At 36.5% G+C, this 19,697-nt stretch overlaps 1 protein-coding gene across 4 annotated transcripts in view; it reads right to left on the reverse strand.

The window, feature by feature from the left end:
- FSTL5 (follistatin like 5) overlaps window positions 1-19,697 on the reverse strand; it is an 864,807-nt gene that overhangs the window by 809,198 nt on the left and 35,912 nt on the right. For all 4 annotated transcript variants that reach the window (XM_043902330.1, XM_043902328.1, XM_043902329.1 and 1 more), the window contains exon 2: window positions 54-195. In XM_043902330.1, the coding sequence (XP_043758265.1) occupies window positions 54-179 (126 nt within the window). In that variant the 5' untranslated portion in view covers window positions 180-195. The remainder of the gene's footprint in view (window positions 1-53; window positions 196-19,697) is intronic.

A 19,697-nucleotide genomic window follows, 5' to 3' on the forward strand; every position in this document is an offset into this window, starting at 1 on the left:
CCAGAGAACCAGCAGTTTAGTTCATTATGAGCAAGCCCAGAATGGTAAGGTACCTTGTGTCGCAATCTTATTAGAGGTTGGTAGGATTTAAGGCCATATCCTGCTTCTTTGGTTGGCCTTCCTTCAGACTCCAGAAAAATGAATCCAATAATCAAAACAGCTGACCAGCACTTAAACATCCTTATTGCTTTTCACCTGTGAAAATTAACATTGCAAATAATCAGAAAACACATTCCAAATTGAAGAAATATATACAAAATATTCAGTAACAAATAGAATTCTCCATAGAATTAATCAAAACTCAGCAGCAGTTGCCAACTGAATCCATAATAGGTAAGCATCTTCAAATAAAGATTATAATCTTCTTGATATAAGAAATACTATTTTTTTTCACACATACAGCTTTATGTAACATTGAATAGGGGCCAATAAAAATATTGAGGTAAAATAAACACAAGATGAAAGAAATTTTTTTCAAAAGAGAGAAAACATTAAACCATGATTAATTTTCTAATTATCCATACAGGACACATGTATAAATCTCAAAGTCCTCTTTGAGTATATCTGATGAAAAATGCTAAATAAAACTATAACTATTATAATTTACTGGTAAATATCAGTGAAATGTTGATGAGATAGTCTTCTATGGCAGCAATTCCCAACCTTTTTGGCACCAGGGACCGGTTTCCTGGAATAGAATTTCCATGAGGGTGCAGCGGGGTGGTTCAGGCAATAATGCAAGCAATGGGGAGCAATGGGGAGCAGCAGATGAAGCTTTGCTTGCTCACCAACTGCTTACCTCCTGATTTGTGGCCCAGTTCCTAAGAAGCTGTGCACTGGTGCCAGTCTAAGGCCTAAGGATTGAGGATCCCTGTACTATGATAAATTCTTAATAAACTGAGGTTACTACAGAAATTATGCCATTGGGTTATACTGACTTATGAGTATATTTTTTCAGTAGCACCCAAAAGGACATTTCCTTTTTTTAAAAGCTGCTTTTTTTAAGTGCTGCTTTTTTTAAGTGCTTTAAGCTAAAAGTCATATGATTCTTTCCACAACTGCGTTTTTGAATATACCAGAGAAATTGTAAAAATGCATGAATCTAATACCATATAAATTCCCTAAAACCTCTTCCAAACAAACAAATCTACATGTTGAACTCCACTATATTCCTCTTTACCACTTTGAGAACACTTCTTAGTCCGTATTGTGACCGTAGTGAAGTGAAGTTGCTCAGTCGTGTCTGACTCTTTGCGACCGCATGGACTGTAGCCCGCCAGTTTCCTCTGTCCATGGGATTCTCCAGTCAAGAATACTGGAATGGGTTGCCATTTCCTTCTCCAGGGGATCTTCCCGGCCCAGGAATTGAACCTGGGTCTCCTGCATTGCAGGCAGATTCTTTACCGACTGAGCTACACTCCCAACTCAATTTGAGGAGCTTTTTCTCCTCCTGTCTAATCCAATCTGACCATCTGAGTTCTTGAGAAACTTAGTCAATTTATTAATTCTGTTATTAAGTGTATTCAAACTCTGTCTCTCAATGATTTTCTTCCATCTTTCAATGTGCTCAAATCATGAATTTTTAAGGTAATTTCTCTCCTCTACTCTCTGAATTTTTAGAAAGAACTATGTATCTCAATCTATCCATTTTCTGACCAATCATGATTCTGTTTTCATCACTCTATCAACGTACCATTTCTTTCTCTTTTTTTGCAAGAAATGGTCACCTTGATGTCTACAATATCCGTCTCTTCTATTTCTGTAGAATTTGTAAAAACACCTTCTCAGTCCTTTTACAAGTTCATCTTACACCTTTATCTTGCCATTAAACATTATTTAATCCCATTAGCCATGTATCCTACCCCATTCACTCAGCCAAACATTCAAATAGTCTATGGTTGTATTAATATGCAATGCTTCTCATTCAGTCTTCAGGTTTTTATGATTAACCTCCTTCACAGCTTCTGCTTACATGTTTCAAAAATAACTTCTCATTGTATACATATGCTAACATAAAGTCATGCTTTTAGAGACTTTTTCATTCATCCTTTTACTCAAGTCAAAAACAAAAGAGACATTTTTGATATCTTTGTCTCCCTTATTCTTCATATTAAACTCATCCTTAAGTTCCATTAGCTTCATGTATACCTCTCAAACATCAGTTTCTTTTCAAATCTATTGTAACAACCCTGACACAACCACTTTCCCCTTCAAATGCCCCAACCCTGTCCTTCCTTACCTTTCACACTAATGCACTTTCAATCTCTTCTCCACACAACAAGCTGAACAATCATGGTCAATCCAAACATCATGGTGTTGGTGCATTTGCTAGTAACTTTCAGATATACACTATTCATTTATTCTTGAGATTAAAAGTAAATCACTGGTTCTTACAAGTTTCCACAGCATCTTGGCTCTGCGTGTCTTTCTCTTCTCTAAATAATTGTCCCCCAGCCAGACTAATTTTGTGCAGTTGTTCGAATTTTGAACATTCCTACTATAAGGATTTTGTACACTATTTCCTCCAAATGAAATGCATTTTTCTCATTTATCACCCAAAGATCATCTCATGTCAAAAATATCCCTTGGAATCTTTCTCCACAATGCCAAAACTGAGTTACATTTCTCGTTTACTCTGTTCATAGATCAGTTTTTCTTTGTTTCAGAGCTTCTCTTTGTAATTATACATAATTAATTTGATTACTTCAAAACGTTGGTTTTCCTCACTAGAATATGTATCTGTCTCCTTTAAACATCATGACTGCTGGAATTTGTTGTTTTGCTTTTTCTCCAGCATTACGTTGTCTGGGCCTTCCAAGTTGTCTGTTACCAGCTGGACATGCAATGAATGAATGCATAAATGAACGTCATCTTGCATGTGAGGGAAACAAGAAAGAGCATGTTTTCCAGCATTCTGACAATTCTGAATGCAATTCCTATTTCCACTACTTCTAGGAAACATCTGAAAGCTAACCTGGGGAACTAAATATTTTCATTTGCAATCCATCATTTTGCTGTCATTTTGATGTATAGTCTAATCCTTCTCCCAGAGGTAAATATTTGTTTATAAGACAACAGGACAGAATATTTTAAATTCAAGACAGAGATTGAGAATAAAGCAAACAGTTTGGGAAAAGGGTGAAAGAGTATTTTTCCTGAGCTCTGAATACTATGTTATTTCTGTTGTGAACCAGGAGAGGGAGGAAAGGGGCAACAATCCTGTACCAGTAGATGCTGTGTGAAGGTGAGGTCATACATTTCCTAAAAGTGCTCACGTAAGGGTTTGTCATTCTCTGCCCTTTTCCTCCTAACCCGAACCTTCCTCTCTTTCTCTACTTTTTGTGCACACACACACACACAGAAAATAGTTCATCTACTCTAAAATAACCAATGAACAATTAATTAATTTTAATGGGTGAATAAATATCTCATCAATCTTGGGTGAGTAAGCTTATACACATTGATAATTAGATCAACAATCTGCTAAGCATATTTTCAGCCAACAGGCAACAGGATAGAAATATCTACTTTAAGAAATTTCACTAAAACTTGAGAAAAATGTCAGCATGTAAATCTTCAGTATAGTACATGCAACCTATTTATACTATTTAAATACTTCCTTGATACCCTTAACCATGATTACTTTTTCCATTGCAAGTCTTATGATTTTCAAGTCTAAAATTTCTTAAAAATAATGTTATACAAAAATAAAAATGCTTTATTTCAGCAAAAGCTATCATACAACTGCAGTGATTTACTTGGTATTACAGACAGAATAGGTTTCCCAGGTGGCTCAGTGGTAAAGAATCCTCCTGCCAATGCAGGAGATACAGGAGATGTGGGTTCGATCCCTGGATCAGGAAGGTCCCCTGGAAGATGAAATGGCAACCCACTCCAGTATTCTTGCCATGGGGTTGCAAAGAGTCAGACATGACTGAGCAACTGAGCACTCATGCACAGATAGAGTAAAACAGAACTGGTATTAAAATTCAGATAACTTTTTGGGGGAATAACTGATTTCTATTCCAGATAGGTATTTGAGCTCAGCAGCTAAATGTTAAACAAAGGACAAAAACTAGTTTCTGGGCATATCTTCTGTGAATGACACCACATGATATTCTCCTCCATTGAAATATCACTAAAAAAAAAATACCTGAATTCAATTGTATAGTTATCAAATGGCAACCTAAACATAAAGATGGCTCTTCTCATTGGATGCTCAGAAAATAATTATCAGCTTCTTACCTCTCTTCGCCTACAGGATCCAAAGATGTCATTATTATATTTTCAAAAGTTCACTTGTCTACAGAAGGTGTTCTTGAAATCGTAAATCAGGAATAATTGATCCCATGATATACTGACTCATGATCTCACTTTCTCAGTATCCTAACCTCTGACAATCTGTTAGGTTTTCATAATTAATTGGCAGTTTGTTGACAGCTCAGTAAGAGCACTGAAAAGCATGTGTTGAAAACAAACCAGCTGGAGCAGATGGTGTGATAATGATCTTATGACTTTTCCTTGTAACCTCAACATTGATATGGAAGTATCAGAAACATTCTCACTATTAAGTTAGAGAAAATGCATGTGTACCAAAAAGCTATCTGCATAATACCATAGCTAACAAAGTTGTACTTGAACAAGACAAGCGGGATGGACAGAGGTTTCTTTCTCTTCTTCAACAAATAATATTTTTCTTCGAATAAAACTTCTATTTTTTCCCCCACCACATGGCAAAACAGGCCATGCCGGTTATGGCAGTAGGATTTAAAGAATAGGATTTACATTATTAAGTAGATTTAAACTGAGGGATTCTGATTTGTTTACACATTATAATCTAATGTCTAATCATTTGGAAGATAAAAGTGATAAAGTATTGCCTTAGGAACAAAATGCAGCATTTGAGATAGAGAAGACAACTTTGCTAGCATGCCTATGAATGAAAAGAATGTCAGGGTGAAGCAAATCCCCATGATTAGCAAATGTTTTAGAGCAGTCAAGTATCCTGAGTTTTACCTGGAATACCCTCACTGCATCTCATTCCATCTTAGAAAGCTACAATAGGTTTTTCAAGAGATAGCTCCAGTCACCTTCTTTATGAAAACATCCCTGCCAGTCACACATAAATTTGACTGCTCTCTGCTGCAATCTTTAAGTGTATGCCTTACATGACTTTTTACTGTGGTTATTGATTTAAGAAAGGCGATCATCCTTGTTATTTACAGCATCGGACTTTACTTTCACCACCAGTCACATCCACAACTGAGCATTATTTATGCTTTGGTCCAGCCTCTTCATTCTTTCTGGAGGTATTTTTCTGCTCTTCCCCAGTATCATATTGGACATGTACCCACCTGGGGTGGGCAGGGAGGGTAATCTTCCAGGATCATATCTTTTTGCCTTTACATAAGATATGACCCTGGAAGATCATATCATGGGGTTCTCAAGGCAAGAATACTGAAGTGGTTTGCCATTCCCTTCTCAAGTGAACCACGTTTTGTTGTCAGAACTCTTCAGTATGACCTGTCTTTCTTGGCTGGCCCTACATCGCATGGCTCATAACATCACTGAGTTACACAAGGCTGTGATCCATGTGATCATTTTGGTTAGCTTTCTGTGACTGTAGTTTTCATTCTGGAGGCTGTGGGACTATAATTCTTGTTTCTTCTGTCTGCCTTCTGATGGATGAAAATAAGAGGCTTACACAAGCTTTTTGATGGAAGGGACTGACAATAGGGAAAATGGTTTTTCTCTGGTGCACAGGGACATGTTCAGCAAATACTTAATCCACCATTTATGTTAATGGGTAGGGTTATGCTCCCTCCCTTTTAGTTTTTTGGCCTGAGACAGCCCAGTTCTGGAGTCTACAGGTTCTATGGTAGGGCTAAAGGTGAACTACAAAAAGACATATGCCAACATGCACCTCCCCAGACTGCTGCTGTCAGTGCTCCTGCCCCTGTAGCATGTCACTGTTGACCCACCTTTCCACAAGAGATCTTCAAGCACTCAGAGGTAAGTTTGGCTCAGTCTCTTATGGGCTCACTGCTCCCTTTCCCTGGATCCCAGTGTGTGCAAGATTTTGTTTGTGCCTTCCAAGAGTCTCTGTTTCCCTCAGCTCTGGAATTACAAGTTGGATTTACAAAATGCAGAAGAGTCTGAGATAAAATTGCTGACATCCATTTGAATCAAGATTGCTGGGAGAAATATCAATAACCTCAGATATGCAGATAACACCACCCTTACGGCAGAAAGTGAAGAAGAACTAAAGAGCCTCTTGATGAAAGTGAAAGAGAAGAGGGGAAAATATGGCTTAAAACTCAACATTCAGAAAACTACGATCATGGCATCGGTTCTATCACTTCATGTCATATAGATGGGGAAATTATGAAAACAGTGAGAAACTTTATTTGGGGGGGCTCCAAAATCATTGCAGGTGGTAACTGAAGCAAAGAAATTAAAAGACGCTTGCTCACTGGAAGAAAAGCTATGACCAACCTAGACAGCATATTAAAAACCAGAGACATCATTTTGCCAACAAAAGTCCATCTAGCCAAAGCTATGGTTTTTCCAGTATGGATATGAGAGTAGGACTATAGAGAAAGCCGAGCACTTAAAAACTGATGCTTTTGAACTGTGGAGTTGGAGAAGACTCCTGAGAGCCCCTTGGACTGCAAGGAGATCCAATCAGTCCATCCTAAAGGAAATCAGTCCTGATACTCATTGGAAGGACTGTTGATGAAGCTGAAACTTCAATACTTTGGCCACCTGATTTGAAGAACTGACTTATTGGAAAAGACCCTGATGTTGGGAAAGATTAAAGGCAGGAGAAGAAGGGGACGACAGAGGATGAGATGGTTGGAAGGCATCACTGACAACGGACACGCGTTTGAGCAAACTATGGGTGATAGTGAAGGATGGGGAAGCCTGGTGTGCTGCAGTCATTGGGGTCACAAAGGGTTGGACACAACTGAGCGACTGTACAACAACAATAAACATCCTTGTACAGATATAGAAGGAAGTAGATTGAACTGATTGTGTCACAATTTAACATGTTTCTTAACTTCCCCAGACCTGTCTTTATTCAGTGTCGGGGAGGTGAACACTACCTGGACACAAGTGTCTGTGCATTTTGACATTTTATAATTCAGTGAGATGGAGAAGACAGCTTCTAGACTACCTTGTAGTCCCGGAAAACCTGAGCAAAGCCAGTTGCCTAACTTGTACTCCATATGTAAGGAGAAATTTATGAGCATATAAAATCTAGCACCTGTACCAAACTATTCCTACTGACTTGATTTATTAATCAGGAGAGGATACAGGGAAGAATAGGTTTGAGAGGGAAAAAATATGATTTATTTTCTTGAGGTGCCTTTTGCAGTCTTATTAGAGATATTAAATAGATATTTGGATATTAAATCTGGAACTCAGCAAAGAGGTAGAGGCTAGAGATACCTGTTTGGGATTGTGAACATTTGTGTGTCTTCTGCCTTAGGTATGAGATGAGATGAGATTAGAGAGGACAAAAAATCAAAGACTAAGTCTTCAGGCAGATTTAGTTGAAATAGAGGGTTAAATGCTGTGATGAGGTGGAAAAATTGAAAAGAGTGAAATGGCAATTTTAGAAAAATGATAGATAGCAATTTCCACTGGAATGGAATGACTAGAACTCACAGCCCTTATTATCTGACAGTCTGTAGTTTCACTGGTTTGCTTGTGTGTTCTCTGTATACAACCAGATTGTCAGCTACATAAGTACAGGGTTTCAATAATCATTTACGTAAATCAGAGCAGTACATAGCATACATCACAAACTCAACAAATTATTTAAATGTCTACTAACAATTAATTTGAAATAGTGGATATACATAAATGAGTCTTAATATTCTTCATGTGGTCAACACTAGTTACTAAAATAAATTATGAAATCTAGATTGAGTTGCATTTAGCATAAAAAAAAATATTTCTATTTCCCCTTTATTAAAACCTTTGAATTTAGCTTTCAATGGGAAGTTCCTCTGAAAAAGCCTCACTTCTCAATAACAATCTTTTCATTTTATGGCTCAATTGGAATTGGAAACACCAACCAGATTCTCTTACACCTCATATATACATCTCTCAGGCTTGTCTGTTGCAGCAACTGTTTTCATTTCTTGATCCTCTTTACCATGATACCCACAACTATGAATTCTGAAGTTGAGTTTCAATTTGATATTTCTCTTAGGAGGAAATGTTATCCAAAGAATTCATTTTTATATGGACATTGGACTCTCCCCACCCATCCATGAATTCTTCTATCAGAACAATGATCCCAATTGATGTACAATGTTCTAACTCATTCTAATAAGCATCATTTGAACACAAGCAAAACCAACTAGAAAATAGCTAAGAATTAAATAAACACAGAGGAGAGCAGCAAAGGAAAATCAGATTATGTATATCCAGCTAGACACATTGGGATGGTACCTATTATGTATTTACAACTATCCAAAAATATATTCTGATAGTTATCATTGCTTATATTGAATGAATATATAAATAGAAAGAAATTTCTCAAGTTAGTGTTTAAGAATGACTCATCAAATTTGACCATCAGTTCTACTGTATAAATCATTAATGCATATATGTGGAATCTAGAAAAATGGTACAGGTGAACCTAATTGCAGAGATGAAATAGATACACAGAGGTAGAGAGCAAAATTATGGATACCAAGGGGGAAGGGAGTGGGGTGAATTGAGAGATTAGGACTGACATATACACGCCACCATGTATAAAACAGATAACCAATGAGAACCTACTGCAGATTACAAGGAACTCTACTCAGAGCTCTGTGATGACAAAGGCGGGGTATATACACACATGTGGCTGGTTCATTTTGCTGTGCAACAGAAAATAGCACAACATTGTAATGCAACTGAATTCCAGTTAAAACAAAGACAGACATAATATTGCAGATATAACAAGATAACATCTACAAGAAGTAACCATAGAGGGAAAAAAATGACTATTCATACTGCATATGAATAATTGTGGAGAGAGGTCATGTTAAGAGAGATCTTCCACTTCCATTTGCTTTGGATCAATGTAAATGAAGACTTAAGCAAATGCAGCTACAATTTGAAAGTAGTAAATATGTGACTTATGTGTCCAGACTACATGGGTAAGTGTAATTCAAATTTATATGGAAATACTAGCAAACATGGAACTTTCTGTATTCTTAATCCTTAATCATATTGTGAAAGTGTCTAAAAATTTTAAATTCAATGCTTTATGCTGAAAGATTCTAACAAGTGCAATACATTTTTCTAAACATCTGGGATAAGAATATAATTACATGTTAAATAATGAGAATTATGATCATTAATTTCACTCTTTCAAAGAAGGTAGAATTTGTATTGTAATGACATCTGAGTCATTAATTCAGATGAAGAAAAATGTCCAGATTCTAATCAATTATACCTTTCAAAAGTTTTTGTAGTTTGCAGCCAAAAGAAGCTAAATATAGATAAAATATATTCTTTGCCATTTTAAAACCGCAGTGTAAAATGTATAATAATTTAAGCTTGCACTAGGAGAAAGTATTCACACTAAATTCCATTGAATTAAAAACTGTCTATTACTCATCTTCAAGGAAATGAAAGTCCCACATTATGAAAAGCGCGCTAGGTCATAAATATTGTTTTTCAAAACCATCTTTGCTTTACACAGTTATTTATACTGCAGCTATATTAACTATCCTAGTGCATTAAACAATGTTTTAAACAAAATATTCAAGTACAACATATTACAGATAACAAAAATGAAAAACTTATTAGAAACCTAGTGTAAACTTTTTATTTGTGAGGAACAGAGACCCAGTGAGAATAAGGTTTGCCTATGAGGAAAGAAGTGGACTTGGAATACAGCTGATTCCAAGTACACAGGTATGTTTTTTTATACTACAACACACCTGATTAGAATCCATTCATTATGGAAGGAAGGACACAAATGAGAATTTGTTTAGAAATTGCATTTCTGTGAGCCCCAGCATTCTGGTATTTGCTATTGGCTAGACCTTCTAAAAGTCAACTTACAAGACATGAGTCGCCATCTCTACAGAATCCAGTTGCTTAAGCAGAATTTTAGGAAAACTTTTTGGTTGTACATTTGTTCTATACAATGATCTTCATTGGGAAGATGGTTATATGCAGTTACAGTTAAAATATATAGAGATATGTTTACAATTGTCCTCATAGAAACTGAAATTACACAGCAGATTTATATATATATATATATATAATATATATATATATATTTGCTAATCAGGAACTTATTCCTAAAAAGCAGAATTTATTGCACTAACTAGAGCCCTTACCCTCGCAGCTAACAAGAGAGCAAATATATACACTGACTCTAAATATGCATTCCACATCATACATTCACATGCTGCCATGTGGAAGGAATGAGGGCTCCTATCTACTAAAGGCTATCCCATGACTAACGTCCTGCTTATACTCCAACTTTTAAAAGCAGCTAACATGCCAACTAAAGTAGGCATCATACATTGCCTAGGTCACCAGGTGGCCTCAGATATAGGCTTCCCAGGTGTCGCTAATAGTAAAGAACCTGCCTGCCAATGCAGGTTAGATTTAAGAGACACAGGTTCGATCCCCAGGTCGGGAAGATCCCCTGGAGATCCCCTGAAGGAGGGCACAGCAACCCACTCCAGTATTCTTGCCTGGAGAATCCCATGGACAGAGGAGCCTAGTGCGCTGCAGTCCATGGGGTTTCACAGAGTCGGACACAAGTGATTTAGCACACATGCATACATACACACACACACACACACACACATATATATGTGCATATGTGTGTATAAACTATAAATATATATAACACATATATATAGTTATATAACCATGTAGATGTTTACATTATACATAGATGGTATGTATAATACAGGACACATATATTTTTAAAGAATGAACTTTGAGTCTAGCTGACTTAACCCAGGAAATGTTTCAAATTGTACAACCTTACAATAGGCTGGACTTTCAATTGTCTGCACCAGCGCCTCAAATTTAGGCTGAAATAAACAATACAACCTTCAGTGACACATTTTCAATCTCCCAAAAAAAGTCTTCGGACTTTATAATACATTAATGATTCAATAGTCAAAAGGTGTATCACGTGTAGCCTGAAGCTAAATTTATTCACTATGTCTATTCTTATAATGACCTCAGTAGACAATACTTTAAAAAAATCTTTATTCGCTTCTTTTGTTCAGTTATTAAATCATGTGGTGTCAGATTATTCTTCACGATGCTCATAATATCCTGAATTATATATGTTAGTATGTGCATATCATAGACCATCAGTTCAACTTGCTGAGAGCTATGGTCCATTAAGTGGAAAAATATGACGGGTCACAGTCCTGTCCTAATACAGCCAAGGCAATGTGACTCAACTCATCTGTTGCTCTTAGCTTTTCTCTACTCTATCTCATCTGCCTTTTGTATGACTAGTTCCAAATAAGAAGCCAATGCAATATCATTGCAAATGATATTTATGTAAGCAAAAAATTAACTGCATACAAAATATCTCTATTTTGTATACAGTTTATTACACATGCTAAATTTCTAAGATTTAGTATTTTCCCAGAAGTCTGACATCAAACAGGCATTTTTTTCTTCTCGTGGGTAATAAACTGAGGATATTTATTTCTACAAACCTTATAAATGTCCTTTCAATGCCGAGCAGTAGCATGCTATGTAGTGGAAATAACAGGAGGCTAAAAGTCAAAAAGTTGAGCACCGAAGAATTGATGCTTTTGAACTGCCGTGTTGGAGAAAACTCTTGAGAGTCCCTTGGACTGCAAAGAGATCCAATCAGTCCATCCTAAAGGAAATCAGTCCTGAGTATTCACTGGAAGGACTGATGCTGAAGCTGAAACTCCAATACTTTGGCAGCTGATTTGAAGAACTGACTCATTGGAAAAGATCCCCATGCTGGGAAAGATTGAAGGTGGGAGGAGAAGGGGATGACAGAGGATGAGATGGTTGGATGGCATCACCGACCCAATGGACATGAGTTTGGGTAGGCTCCAGGAGCTGGTGATGGGCAGGGAAGCCTGGTGTGCTGTAGTACATGAGGTTGCAAAGAGTCAGACATGACTGAGCAACTGAACTGAACTGAAAAGTCAAAAGAGCTGGACTCTACTTTCGGCTGTGTTTATAAACTATTTTCTTAACACTTCTTTACAGTTCTCAACCAAAGGTGTTTCCCCACTAGTCCACTGAAACTGCCTCCAGAAGTGAGCTCTTTATTGACCCTTCCACTTTCATCACACAATATTGACATGATTTCATTTCACCTTTCTAACCTTGATTTTGTAGTCTCTTTCCCTATCTCTTTTTCTTCATTCACCTGATCTCTTAAAGCTGATAGGCCAGCTTTATGTGAAGTTCCAAAATGAAAAAAATAATCAGAATAATAAAGTTCATTTTTCCTTTGACTTTTTATTTTATATTGGAGTATGGCTGATTACAAATGCTGTGATAATTTCAAGTGGAGAGCAAAGGAATTCAGTCATACATACACATGTATCCATCCTCCTGCTCCCCTCCCATTCAGATTGCCACACATTTAGCAGATTGTGCTATACAATAAGTCCATGTTGATTATCTATTTTAAGTATAGCAATGTGAACCTGTCCATTATTTTAAATAATATATTTAGAATATTAAGGAACAGCATCTATATGTCATAGACATATACACTGAAAGTTATCAAAAAATATACTTTCATTCTTTCCAAACTAAGTACCAATTGGATGGGAGCAAGCAAATTAAAACAAATCAAACACAATGATCTTGGTTTTTCTCTTTTTTCCTCCTAAATACAATGGATAAAACCTTGAACTTTGCAAAATATTACCTAAAGATTAGCAATTGCATATATGTTTGGTGTGAAAGACCTATTCTCTTTATTTGTATATCAGCTGAAATAAGTTTGACTAATATAATATGTAAAAATGTTTTTAAGTTTTTAAAATAATAATATATTATATGACCTTGAAAATATGTCCTGGTTCAAGAGAAGAGAACATCATTATAAGCTCTGTCTTCTGAATTCATTGCCTTCTACTTTGATGAACACTTAAAATGTAAATTAAGGAAGAATACAGCTCTTAGGATTGACTGTGCCTAAAATCCCAAAGGTACTATGTTACAGATTTTATTTGCTATTAAAAAAAAAATCATTGCAATTTTGTCAATGTCAGACATTTTAAATTCAAACTATTTCATACCAAACTTTCTAGAAGCCTATATTCTTTAAATCTGGGACTATATTTAGTGTATAAGGGGAAAAAAAAAGCTGTCACAGGTTAGCAATGAAGTGCTGCATAGGGCACAACTTAATTTCCTCTGTATTTAAAGCTGAAATACTATGGGGAAAACTCATTCATTCAGGTCAGCTGAATCTCAGAGGTGTTCTAGTTCATATGCAGAAAACTGTGGGGAGAGTCCAAGGATGGAGCCCAGAGTCAGTAGTAAAAGTCACTGGGAGACATTTACCAGGATGACCTCATGCCTCCCCAAAAGGAAAGACTTGAATTACTTCTAGATCCAGCGGGAGGCTTTTCACAATTACTCAAGTCAAAACATCTGTGTTTTCACGGGAGATATGAAAAACAGAGTAAACCTGGCATACAGACCAACTTCAGTTTAGTCAGTTGAGGATGAGCACAGTCCTAGTGATCTGAATCAAAGTAGACACGGGGAGTGGAAACTTTCCAAGAAACTCCTTACAGGAGTTAACAGGAACTGTAGTAGCTAGTTATGTGGACAATGGTAACCAGTTATCAAAACAAAAGTTATTAGCAAAATTGCAGCAAAAAAAGTCATGCTGGTAAGCTGGTTTTCAGCAAGTTACACAAGAGAGCTTGCATTTTATTTTATATCAGTATTTTTCAAAATTCAAAAATAAACTATCGATAAAAGCTTGGATGTTTTACATCTGCATGCATTAATTTTTAATATTACTTTCATTATGGTTTATCACAGAACACTGACAATGATCCCCTATGCTATGCAGTAGGATCTTGCTACTTATTCATCCTATATGTGATAGTTTGCAACTGCTAATCTCAAAGTTCCAATCCATCCTTCCAATAACCCCTGCCCCTTGGCAACCACAAGTCTGTTCTCTATGTCTTCAAGTGGTTTGAATTTTTTAAAAACACATTTTATCAGAGTAGGAAAGAAAGAAAACTGGAAAATGATGAAAAAGAAAGTCAGTTATAATTTAAAAATAAAAAGTACTCTTTGGATATTTAGTCCAGGCACAAGTACACTATATGCTTTTGCATTTTTGATAGTGATCAACACAAAATATGCTAATTTCAGTAGAACAGATATGTGAGTCCAGCCAACATATTCACAGTGATTTACTAGCATATACAATCGAAAAGCAAATGCTCGTTCATAGAGGAAAATAAAGGCAAGACACAGGTACTGGTAAGTTTTCTGAGACTCTCACATCTGTGGTCTTTGGGAATGAGTCATTCTAATTAGATTGAGAAACAAATACTATATATATGAAATTGAACTACATGGAATTGGAGCTAACTTGCAACTCCATCAAGACACTGCCTTAGTCTGAAGTCAGCTAACAAAAATTTAGTAGCATCATCCAACCCACAGATGGCCTGCTTCAGGACCCTTGTAATTCTGCAAAATCTGCAGTTACCCTGACAACCAATCTTTCTCTCTTTTTTTTTCAAGGGATTTCATTTCTCCAATTTCTCTTCTTCTCTAACGCATATAAAACTTGCAACAAAACTGGTTGGACTCAAGATCTAGTAAAATGTATCTCCCTTCCTCTATTCTCCTGGAATTAGAACCAGAAATGACCATAATGATTCCTTGCAGCTGGCTGCTGACAGAAAGGCCTCTCAAGTTTTTAAGTAAGGGAATCTACTGCAAAATGGATCCTTGAACACTCAGAGAGCCAAGAAAATACAGAGTGAAAGCTGGAATATCTATCCAAACTTCCCTCATGCTCACTTGAATGCTTCTTTTATTTCATTTCTTTTCTCGAAAAAGCAAGCTACAAGTTCAACTCAACCCACTGACTGTCCTACAGTAAACACCAAATTGGGTTTCCCTGGTAGCTTAGCTGGTAAAGAATCTGCCTGCAATGCAGGAGACTCCCGTTTGATTCCAGGGTGGGGAAGATCCCCTGGAGAAGGGATAGGCTACCCACTCCAGTACTCTCAGGCCCCTGGTGTCAGAGGGTTAAGAATCTGCCTGCAATGTGGGAGACCTGGGTTAGATCCCTGGGTTGGGGAAGATCCCCTGGAGGAGGGCATGGCAACCCACTCCAGTATTCTTGCCTGGAGAATTCCCATGGACAGAAGAGCCTGGCGGGCTACAGTTCATGGATGGGATCTCAAAGAGTCGGACAGGACTGAGCAACTAAGCGCAGCACAGCCAACACAAAATTAGTTGAGGCCAACCTTTAGAGGGTGGTGTGTGCATGCTTAGTTGTGTCCGACTCTGTGATCTTGTGGGCTATAGCCCACCAGCTCCTCTGTCCATGGGATTTTCCTGGGAAGAATACTGGAGTGGGTTGCCATTTCCTTCTCCGAGGAATATTCCTGACCCAAGGATTGAACTCATGTCTTGCATTTCCTGCATTGCAGACGGATTATTTGTTGCTGGGCCACCAGAGAAGCCTTTAGAAGGCAGCTGCTGCTGCTGCCAAGTCGCTTCTGTCGTGTCCGACTCTGTGCGACCCCATAGAGTTGCCTATAAAGCATGCAAGTTTGCTAACACAGGGGACCCAGTCTGCCCTCAAATTTGGCTTCTGAACTTCTTTTTTGAAAATACATGTTTAATTACATTCTATTTTCACTTTTTAAATTATAATGCATATAATTTTTATTTGATTCACTGAATTGTTTAATAGTTTGTGATAAAGCTGTAAGGTTTTAAAGAACACCTCCCCTTCACAAAAAATATTTTCATTTTAGTTTTTTATGTTAATTTTTATTTGATCTGTTCTTAATTTAGGCTATAGAATGCTTAAAAGATTTTATTATATTTTACTTGCATTTTATTTTTAGTCCATTTTTATTTTATTTAACTACAGTTTTTAAGGAAATGTATTGGATTTTATTTTCTTTTTTTTTTTTTTCCTTTGGGTTGCACCATGTGACATGCAGGATCTTAGCTGCCTGACCTGGGACCAAACTCCTCAGCCCCCTACTGCCAAAGGGCTGAGTCCTAACCACTGGTCAACCCGGGAAGTACATACCGGATTTCTAGTTCTATCTTGGCTAAATGTTGGGATTCTCTGTATCTGTGATTATATTTTTAAATTCTCTATTTTATTCCATTAACTTATCTCTACCTTGACAGATATCACAGATCACAATTATTAGAGCTTGATAATAATTCTTGACATTCTGTAAGGATGCTTTGTCTTTTCCTTTTGCATATTTATTTTAGACTGAGCACATAAATTTCTTTATTGGAGTTTGTTTTGGTTCATGTGTAATTTCCATTCACTTTTAGTCCTTCCATGCAATTTAATTTAGATGTTTACTATATAAGCAGCTTATGAAAATTTTAAACCATGAAAATCTGTCCTTTATAGGTGAATATAACCTTTTTTTTTACATTTATTAAGACCATTTATTAAGACTGAAGATATATTTCAACATACTTCTACAATAAGTTTTGTCAATGTGTGTATTGTTGATCTTTGGCCATTGTTTACTTTTGATTGTTTTCTTTCCTTTCACACATACAGTTAGACAGATGCATTTTCCATACATTTTCTTTTTTTTTCTCAATTAGAAACTGAAGATGTGTTTTACTGTCTAAAATATTGAATAGATGATCCTTTTTTCTGAACAAGAAAAAAAGTTTGAGCTTTTAACTTTTTGAAAACATAAGATCTAACATGAAATTAATGAGACTATTTGTTCTGCCTTTGAAAGACAACTATTATATTTAAAATAAAAAATTATCTTTAATTTTTGTTAAAATTTGTTAATTTTTGTCATACATTTCTAATGGTTTTCTTTTATGTTGAAGTAAACCTTTCTATAGTTTTTCAGTATGAGTCAACAAGAAGCAAATCATACTCATTTTGTGTCTTAAAATGTCTTTGCCTTTGTTTACTCTTAAATCACATTTTTAAAAAGCTATTAATTCTAGATTATAGTTTCCTCTACAACACGTTCAAATGTCTATGGCATGTGCTACTTTGATGAAAAGTCATCTGTTAATCTATTTGTCATGCCTTTGTAGGCAATGTGTTCTTCCTTGGTAGTTTTTAAAACTCTCCTTATTAATTTGTCTTTTGTCTTCTAGAACTTTCTTTCTCTGTAATATTTTACAATTCATCATTTCTTTATTTTTATCTATAATCTAATGTGTAATCTGTCCTCTGAACTTTTTTTTCAAAGTATAGTTGACATACGTTATTCTATTTTCTGGTGACTCAGTTACACACACACACACACACACACACACACACATGTGGCTTCCCAAGTGACGCAGCTGGTAAAGAATCTGCCTGCCAATGCAGGAGATACAAAAAATGTGGGTTTTGACCCCTGGATCAGGAAGATCTCCTAGAGTAGAAAATGGCGACTCACTCCAGTACTCTTGTCTGGAAAATTCCATGGACAGAGGAGCCTGGTGGGCTGCAGCCCATGAGGTCACAAAGAGTTGAACACTGGCAAAGAGTGCAAGCACCCACATGCACACACACACAGACACACACATAAATATATATATATATATATATAATTTTTCATATTATTGTTCATTATAATTTATTCAGTATATTCAAGATATTGAATATAATTCCCTGTCCGTACAATAGGACCTTGTTGTTTATCCATTTAACCTTTATTTAAATGTCTACAGGTATTTTGTCAAAATTTCACTGCTTAGTATTTTTAAAATATCAAATTATTTTTATTTAATTTATTCTACTTCATTTCATACTGTCTTATTTTTGGACATTATACCTTCTTTTACTGATTTGATGATCCTTAACATATTAATTTAAATTTTTTCCAGAATTTTTCTTTAATTTCTTCTGGAACATATCATCATCAATTATGTATTTGCTTATGTATTTGTAATATCAGTGGCTGTGTGTGTGCATGGGTGCTTAAGGCAGGATGGGTTTGGGGTGGGTGTTTGTCTGTGTTTCATCTTTCCTTCCAGGTCTTAAATTGGCAGTTTTGGACTTCTGCCATGTTACTCTGCTGAAAGCATTGCAGACTCACTCATCAAGCTTGTAGTTAACTTGACCTGATCACAATAATTTTTTTCTTTTAAGTAATCATCACTCTCTACACAATACTTTAAGTCTCAGCAATAACCAGCCTGTTGCCTCCATCTCAAATCAATACTCTTTAAGTCACTGGATTCAGTTTGATTCTGGTGACTCTCATGAATTTGTATGGAAAGTTCTCTATCTCATTAGTGAAAGTGAAGTCGCTCAGTCGTGTCCGACTCTTTGCGACCCGGTGGACTGTAGCCCACCAGGCTCCTCCGTCCATGGGATTCTCCAGGCAAGAATACTGGAGTGGGTTGCCATTTCCTTCGCCAGGGGATCTTCCAGACCCCGGGATCGAATCCGGGTCTCCCGCATTGCAGGCAGACGCCTTAACCTCTGAGCCACCAGGGAAGCCCCATCTCATTAACCTCAAATAACTAATTTTCCAGGCAGCCTTACCTGCTTCTCTGTATGTCTTTTCTCTTACCACCAACTCTTCCTGCCTCCCTACAAAGTCATGCCTCTTTGATTTTCCCTTTTATGTTTTATATTATTATTTATTGGAGAAGGCAATGGCAACCCCCTCCGGTACTCTTGCCAGGAAAATCCCATGGACGGAGGAGTCTAGTAGGCAGCAGTCCATGGGGTCGCGAAGAATCGGACAGGACTGAGCGACTTCACTTTCACTTTTCATTTTCATGCATTGGAGTAGGAAATGGCAACCCATTCCAGCGTTCTTGCCTGGAGAATCCCAGAGACGGGGGAGCCTGGTGGGCTGCCGTCTATGGGGTCGCACAGAGTTGAACACGACTGAAGCGACTTAGCAGCAGCGTTATTATTATTATTGTTGTTATTGTTGTTCTTGTTTTATGCTTAGGAATAGCCTCAAAAAATAAGTAAGGAAACAAGTTTTGCTTTTGGGAATGAATCAGCAGAGGGGTACTCACACATCAATCAGACTTGCAAAGATGGACCAAATAGTAGCTTTTTTTTTGAGTAGATCAAAAAATAAGCAAATTTGTGTTGCTAGGAATTCAAAAAATAGTGGACCTCAAGGAAATACCATTTGCTAGTCATTTAATGAGTGTACAATTGTTTTCTGAGTTTACTTAGATAAATTAATAGCATTTTCATTAACTTTTTCATGATAAAAGTGGATAATGTTGTTTTCAGTTATAAGCTCTTTAAAATACACATGTAGATACAAATGCTAAAATATATACTGCTAGGATATATCTGGATCTTCACTGTAAAAATCTGGAGAAAAGTACAAAATATCAACCTGAACATGGGGTCTTTTATTAATAATAATTAAAAACTGACATATTAATATTCAATTCATAAACAGAAATATTTGGGTGGAGTAAATAGTCATTAATTTATTAGATCTATAACCCTGGAAATAATTCAAAGG

Source organism: Cervus elaphus, chromosome 5 (assembly GCF_910594005.1).
Source record: "Cervus elaphus chromosome 5, mCerEla1.1, whole genome shotgun sequence".
Lineage (NCBI taxonomy): Eukaryota > Metazoa > Chordata > Mammalia > Artiodactyla > Cervidae > Cervus > Cervus elaphus.